Source organism: Lycorma delicatula, chromosome 3 (genome assembly GCF_047948215.1).
Source record: "Lycorma delicatula isolate Av1 chromosome 3, ASM4794821v1, whole genome shotgun sequence".
Classification (NCBI taxonomy): Eukaryota; Metazoa; Arthropoda; class Insecta; order Hemiptera; family Fulgoridae; genus Lycorma; species Lycorma delicatula.
Genome location: NC_134457.1, coordinates 81,958,986 through 81,967,386, shown reverse-complemented (window position 1 = coordinate 81,967,386; position 8,401 = coordinate 81,958,986). Strand labels below are relative to the sequence as shown.

The window sequence follows — 8,401 nt, the reverse complement described above, 5'->3', positions numbered from 1 at the left end:
GTGTTGGTCCATTAGGCCAGTTATTATTTTTAGTTTACCAGTCTGTATGAGCAAGTTTACATTATGTGTGAAAATGTAAGTGATTTTGCTTACATCACTTTGCTTTGGTTTGATTTTGGACTTTGCATTTTTCTTGTTCATGTGTGTAATGTTGGGGCATTCCAATGGCAAGTTATCTTCAAGTGGCAGCCCACATATCCAAATGCTGCCTTCTCTGAACTCTGGTGTCTTGGTTCAATGGTGGAGTATTTCTTAAAATATCTTTCATAGTTGACTGTCAAAGGGTCATCTGCAATAGAAATAGGTCCCAAGTTACAATTCTAGATATGATCTAGTGAGGTGTGATTTGATGATAAATGAAGCTGTTAATTTTATTTAGATTCAGTTTACCAGACAAATTTCTCCTATTTGTTCTAGATATATCCAGGCGCACCTCATGGAGACTCAATCTGACTTTTGTTAAAGTTACTATTTTGAGAAAAATTACAAAGTCTGATATTAAACATTACGCCCACTTCTTTTTTTAATTATAGCTTGTGAAAAATTTCACCCTTATTTATACTCTAAGGGTAAAATGAAGCCATATTGAAATTCATGGAACTTAAATTGGCGGATAAATTTGATGGTTTCATATGGATGAAATTGAAATTGTTTATCAATTGAATAAAACAGGTCATAAACCTTCAGTCGTTTGTGAGAACATTCTTATAAAAACAAAAAATTGGTGTAACAAATCACAATATTTTTATGTTTGACACAAAAGTTTTGGTTAAATTTGCTATTAAACAAAATTTTCCAACAAAATTTGAGAGAATCTAAATCTGAGAAAATCTATGTAGTCTTTAACTTTTATTGAAAATAAAAGATAGCAAAACATGCCACATGAATACTGTATTAAACTGCATTTAACCAAATGTGAATCATTTTAATGTTGGAACTAAAACAATACTAATTGCTAAAAATAAATCGGTATGATATTAATTTTTTTTTTTTTTAATTTTCCGGCGTCTATTACCACAACAGGAGTAAAAAAAATGCATTTCATATGTCGTGACCGTCACGACTAATGGCATAACAATCGATAGATAATATAATCGATTACAGGTTGTTAGTTCAATATGTCGTTTAATCGTCGCGAATTATTCTGCTGAAGGCGTGTTTGGTTTGTGTGCTTCTAAAGTTATGCTATGCTGTACAATAGTTTTTGAATTGTTAAATTTGTTTCATAAATTTCTTTTTACTTTATAAGTTTAATTACAGTACAGTTTCAGATCTGATTTATCTTTCTGACGGGTTTTTTGGTTAGAATAGCCTGTGTTTGCTTCATATTACCATAATTTATGCAACATGAAATTTAAAGATACGTTGTTTTCAAAATATGAAAAACTGTTTGTTAATGAAGTAATATTAAATAGAAAACGTGTTGATGGTCGATCTCACGATGATTATCGTAAATTAGATATACAGTTTGGTAAAGAATGGGGTGTTTGTATAGTTTCATTGGGTGAAACTAAAGTGATGGCACAAGTAACATGTGAAGTTCAACAACCAAAAACTATAAGACCTAATGAAGGTTTATTGTTTTTAAATGTCGAAATTAGTCAAATGGCAGTACCTAATATTGAACAGAATGTGTTATCAGAATTACATGTTCATTTGAGTAGATTATTAGAAAAATGTATTAAAGAATCACATTGTGTGGATTTAGAGGCATTATGTATTGTAGCTGAAGAGAAAGTGTGGAACATTAGAGTTGATTTAACTGTTCTTAATTATGAAGGTAATATGGTCGGATGTTGTTCAGTTGCAGCAATTTCTGCCTTATCCCATTTTCGTCGTCCTGATGTAACTATTGATGGTGAGAAGGTCTTCATACATACTTCTGCTGAAAAAGATCCAATACCACTTAGCATGCATCATTATCCAGTTGCAATTTCTTATGCTATTTATGATAATGGTAACTGCATACTGGCCGACCCAACTGATTTAGAAGAACGTAACTCACAAGCTGAACTTGTATTAGGTATATAATTTTTTTTTTAACTAATTTAAATATATATTATATGCTATGTTGCTGAGATATTTGCAGATGATTAAGATAGTGCTTTAGATAAATACATACATTGACAATCAGCAGTTTACTTCTTTAATGTAATTTTAATTACTCTAACAAGAACTCTCATACACAGCATGTATTTTTTTCTTTACAATCTTTTCTTATCTTAACTATCAACGTTTGCTAACCATCTATTGAGACAAACCAACATCTCACTTGTATCACAACTCCTACCTCAGTTGAAATGTTTACAACAAAAATAATACATACAAATATAACAATATTACTACATTATCACAACATCACACACCAAAACATAATGAACTTTAACAATGTCAACAAAAAATAAAAGAATCAAATGTTCTTACTTTACATTTAACATTAGCTTTCTTAATCTTACGAATGACACACCCAGAGGCTTTGTGAATTTGTCACTGACTTGGAACATCTGATGGTATGTAACATACTTTTATTATACCTTGCTTAATTTTCTCGTGAATAAAATATCATGTGCTTCAACTGTTTAGGCTGCTCGCAAGATTTACTAATTTGTATAGCTGACAAATTGTCCTCAAAATATAAGTATATCTAAATCACTTGAATTTTCCATCACATCTAATTCAATTAAAATATTTTGAAACCACAACCCTCACTGATGTGTAGACTCTGGGCTACATATTCTGCTTCAGTAGACGACAGATCAATACAAAGATGTTTCTTTAAACACTAAGACACAATACAATTGTAACAATTTTAAAACTATGTTCACTGATGGACTTTCTGTCAGTGTCACCACCTCAGTCAGCATCTACAAAATTTGTGATATCAGTAATAGAACTTTTACTATAAACTAATTTCAAATCAAGAGTTCCTTTAATTTAATTTAACACTCCTTTTATATATATATATATATATATATATATATATATATATAAATAAATCATTTCTAGAACACCTCTGATATTTGCTTAGAATATTAATAGTTACATTCAAATCTGGTCTACCTAAAATTGCACACATAATACAACTTATTCATTTTCTACACTTACTTTCTAACTTGATATTTTCTGAGTTTACTCTCTGCAAATAATTATAATCAAAATTATTATCTGTTGGAGTAGAGACAGTTTTACAGTCAACAATATTTGAATGTTTAAATTTATTTTCCAGTTAATTACTCTTATTCAAAATTATCTTGATTACTGTGACTCAAATTAGGTAGTAATACGTAAATTTGACTCAAATCTCCCATTTTAAACTTACTCATTTTTTCATTTTTAAAAACATTAATTTCTTGCTTATTTGAGCACAATCAAAAAACGAAAATTATTTGGTTTAGATGAAACAAAAATACATCTCTTTTTAATGTTACTGCATTCATATCTGGAAAAATATAACGATTCCCTTTCTACTCTTAAGATGAAGCTTCTTTCTCCTTTTTTTTGTATATGCACTCGCACTTCTATACCAAACAGCAGTTTTATTATTTTTAAATCAGAACTTTGCTTATTATTCCATAATTCATAAGGTATTTTACCTTTCACTATACTTGCTCCAGGTCTGTTAATCTGACACATAGCTGTATTTGCTGCTTCAGACCAAAACCAAAACAACTTATTTAAATATTTGGTGCCATCATAGTTCCATAGGACCACAGACCTATGCATAGATTATGGATTATGGAATCATAGATTATGCTTCCACCTTCAGTTGATTGTGAATTACTTCCTTTGAATCAGTCATGATATTGTTTTCCCTATACATAGGCTTCGCAGAACAAGGTTTCATTTTATCTAAACACATGATACCATTTTGAGTCAAAAAACTTTTCGTATGATTAAAATTTTTATGTGCCAAACTTTCATGCCCCCAGATTAGAGATTTTTATTTGAGTTCACTATGGCGTCATTTGTGCCACAACAGTCATCTTGGTCTACAAAATTCTGGTTAGCCAAGCAAAAAATCATACAACAAAGTTTATTTGACTGCCTAGCAGTCAATATGTTTGGAAGTAAAAGAATTCTGTTATTTGGAAAGTAGAATTACTAAAGATGGATGAAGCAGGAGCGATATAATATACTATATTCTTGAATAATTCAGACAGGATAACTGCAGAATAACTAAGCAGTGCAGGTGAGGAAGGGATAGTTAGATTATACAAACTGGTGTGTAATATTTACAAAAAAGGGGAAGTTCCATCAGACTTTGAGTGTTATTGTCATGGTACCAATGAAAGCAGGAGCAGATAAATTTGAAGAATACAGAAGAATTAGCTTAACTACTCGCACATCAAAAATCTTAACTAGAACTCTGTACAGAAGAACTGAAAGGATAGTGGAAGAAGTATTAGGAGAAGACCAATTTAGTTTCAGGAAAAGTATAGGAACAAGGGAAGCAATTATAGCACTCAGATTAATAGTAGAAAGAAGATTAAAGAAAAGAAAACCAACATACATAGCATTTATAGACTTGGAAAAGGCATTAATGTAGACTGAAATAAAATGTTCAGCATTTTAAAAAATTTAGGTTTCAAGTATAGAGATAGAAGAATAATTGCTAATATTTATAGGAACCAAACTGCAACAGTAATAATTGAAGAACATAAGAAAGAAGCCATAATAAAAAAGAGAGTCCAGCAAGGATGTTCCCTATCCCTGTTACTTTTTAATCTTTACGTAGAACTAGCAGTTAATATGTCTTCCAACAATCGCTAACAGTTATTGTATCGGGAAGAGTATAACTTTTTATGATTGGCAGTACGGTGACGTGTGTGATAATTGGTGTAGCTAACTCTACAAGGTATTATATTGTTAAAAGTAAAAATTGTTAAAATTGATTTGGGAAAAAAGATCTGAAATAGTAATTTGGATTTACAGGTGTACAAAAAAAAAAGAATATTGGTACTTATCGGTTTTACGGGACCCCTACTGAAATCCAATTGTTTGCGTAAGTAAAAATAAAATCACCTATATGTATAACTTATTGTATATAATTTTTATTTTTAATGTTAATCTGATGAGGAAGCAAGCATAGGTTATGTTTGATTAGATTATGTTGATTCTGTGTAATGATGTATTGCGCACTATATCAATATAACCTAACCAAACATAACCTAAGCTCGCTTCGCTCACTAACTTCATCTAATTAACGTTAAATATACAAATTATATATATATATTTTGCCTATTTAGGTGGCCAGCAGACAGCTTCATTGTACCATGGCTATATGATGTAGTTGCCCAAAACAGCTGATAACGCTACTGCCATTACAGATTCTGAGGAAGAATACTAAGCTAATTTCACTTCTTTGACTTTTGAAACTTGATTTTTATCAATTATATAACTTATTTTTCAACATACTTCAATTTGAAAAAGATTGAGGATGAGGACGTTCAGACTCACAATTACCTATAATATTCTAGCGTTTTCCTTCTTATGCTGTTTTTACCATGCCATTACCAAATTTGCTAAACATGGATGTCTTAAATGCTTAAAAAGAGTGGAAGGCTATTCTTTTACTTTCTGCTTTTCTAGCTTTTTGTGTTTTTCAATCACAAATAGTTTTAAGAATGTATCTAATTTTTAGATTTGTATTTGTAACTGGCAGACTTCTTCCTACATGAAAACACCTTGTTTGTGCTAGTTTGTTTTCAATCTCTACCTTTGCCCATCCTTAGCAATTCACAACTTAAATAGCAAAATTCTTAATTTTTTTTTCCTATTCAATAAAGTAACATTACTTATGAGTCATATTAGTTTTAGTTTTGTTCAAGTAAGATACCAACTAATTCAGCCAAAATAAAGTTAAGTTAAAGTCAAAGTAAATGTACACATGACAGCACTTAAATTATTTATATGTGTATATAGTGGTGAAAACCATAATTCTATTTTTCATTTTTTATATTAAAAATATTTCATACATTATCAAAACACCATGAGAAGAAATTGAAGAAATGGTAGTATGTGAATATGAATGGCTTATTTTAGTACTGTTCTTCAGACTGATGTGCCCCTTCAATTGTATGAAAATTTATAATATATTTTCTATCAAAAATTTGGCTCTTAAATCTTCTTATATATAAAAATATTATTTTTTATTCAATAATATTAACCAACAGTTGTGGTAATGATGTTGCTTTTTATTTTATTTTTCAGTGAACTTATAAAAACAAAATTCGTATAAAAGACAATAAATTGTTTGTGATTAGTTAAATTATTTATTGTTTTTTATTTATGCATTATCTAGTATTATTTGAAGCAATTTTATTTCTATTTTTTAATCTGTTAAAATATTATTCTGTCTTTACACTTGATTTTAGAGAAATTAAAGGCTTGATGATTGTAGTATGTTTGTATCTGTAAATAACACATCATTATACTACTGAATGTTAAATTAGAAGCTCTCAATCATATTGATAAAGGAAAAACTTTTGCCAATTTAGCCTATGATCTATAATTAATAATATAAGAAAACATAATTTTGAAAAACAATTGTGTAAAAGACGAGTCATAATAAGATATTTCTTACAGCTTAGTTTTACCTTTATATTATTTTTCAGTTTCTTTGCTTTTTATTAATTAAGGTACCCTCAGTTCACATTAACTCAGATTAGTGGGGTACTACTGTACTTAATTCTTCATTATTATTCTTTCTTTTATATTTCATTACTTTTTTGTTTTTATTCCTTGTTATGGATTGCTTATTAAATTTAAAGTACAACAGAACTATGATTGATTTGATTTATCAGCAATTTATTTTTTTACAATTACTGATTTATTGATGAAATAGATGGCACTATGTAATCACTAAAAAAACTGAATACAGTATATGTGTTAAAGGTTACATAATTTGGCCCAGGAGAGAAGTACATATAAAATAACTAGAAACAAGCTAGCATGAATGATTTATAAACCTGCAAATATATGATACAATAAGCAAGAACTGTATAGGGCATCTCTTTTTTGTTATCTATGTATATTATGAAAGTAAGAAAAGATTTCCTTACTATATGTAGGTACTTAGCAAATGCATTGTACTAAGGACTTGTGAGGAGGTGCCACTTGCCCTACAACCTCTATTTGATTGCTAGTCTGCTCTTTTGTTGTTTATGTCTCCTGTAGAATTGAAGAAATCTTATATAAATGTATTATTATTATTATTAGTTTTATTGTTATTTTCTTTGATCTTGTTTTAGTAATTTAATTATTATTTTCAGGCATGAATGCATACAGAGAATTATGTGGTATACACTTATCTGGTACTGTATTACAGGAGTTAAATGTATTATTGCAATGTGCACAGAAAGCTGCAAATACTGCTTCTGAATTGGTTCAGCAAATAAAAACTGCTATTGAAAATGATGAACAACAAAGAAAAGAAAAATCCATATCATGTCTTGTTGAAAGTATTGATGTTAATAGAAAGTTGCAGTTATCACAGAGTCGTTCCTTTGTGTTAAATATGTCCAGTGATGAAATTATTAAAGAAGCTAATAAAATAACAGCTTCAACGGCACCAGCCAATGATGTCTCTGTATCTGATGATGAAGTAATTGAAATTAGATCATCAGGATTTAAATCATCTGAAACTTTTCATAAAAAACGTAGTAAAAAAAGGAAAAATGTAGAAGTTAGTTCGTGGTCAAATGATGAAAATTCTGATGATGAAACAGTAAAATCTGTTAAAGAAGGCAAAAGTAAAACTGACCTTAGTGTTAAAGATAAAACTAAAGAAAAAGAAGTAATTTTGTCATCAGAAGAGGATGATATCGCCTTAGTTGGAGAAATAACTACTGAAGATCGTATTATTGAACGTATTGAATTATCTGGTGATAGTGAAGAAGAAGATATTGTTACAATGATGCCAGCTGATATTGAAAATATTACTGGTGAACCAAGTGGGGGGCATGTTAAATATGAAAATGATTAAGATTTTTTATCTGATTTCTGTTTTGTAATTTTAAATTTTTTTAATGCACTTGCTGTTTATGTATTTTACATTTTTTATTTTAAAATTAAACCGCTCCTTATATAAGACTATATTGCATAGATTTGTACAAACTAAAATTCCTCTCTATAATTTGTTCATTTCAATCTTTTCTAATGTATTGTTGTATGGTTTCATATGGTTATATTGATGTATGTTTTTTACACTACCTTTTAATTGTTTTGGAATTGTACAGTTTAAGTATGTGGTATGATTGATTGATTTGTGATATTCCTCCTGATGTCAGGACTCATAGAGGTGGCTGCATCTCTTATTTGTGTAGTTTGTTAATTCCTAGGCCTTGCATTCTTATTTCAGGATGAGTTGTTAAAACTGATTGGTTTTTTAGAAATCAATAAG

At 29.3% G+C, this 8,401-nt stretch overlaps 1 protein-coding gene across 1 annotated transcript; it reads left to right on the top strand.

The window, feature by feature from the left end:
• The first annotated feature begins 1,106 nt into the window (after positions 1–1,106).
• Positions 1,107–8,094, top strand: Rrp45 (exosome complex component Rrp45). The gene is made up of 2 exons (XM_075360071.1): positions 1,107–2,023; positions 7,272–8,094. The coding sequence occupies exons 1-2, from the start codon at positions 1,348–1,350 to the stop codon at positions 7,982–7,984; spliced, it is 1,389 nt and encodes a 462-aa protein (XP_075216186.1). The 5' UTR covers positions 1,107–1,347; the 3' UTR covers positions 7,985–8,094.
• The last annotated feature ends 307 nt before the right edge of the window (positions 8,095–8,401 follow it).

Coding starts and splice junctions, on each gene's coding strand:
- Rrp45 (XM_075360071.1), top strand. CDS start 1,348: ATGAAATTTAAAGATACGTTGTTTTCAAAATATGAAAAACTGTTTGTT. Junction 2,024..7,271: donor ACAAGCTGAACTTGTATTAG/GTATATAATTTT, acceptor TATTATTTTCAG/GCATGAATGCATACAGAGAA.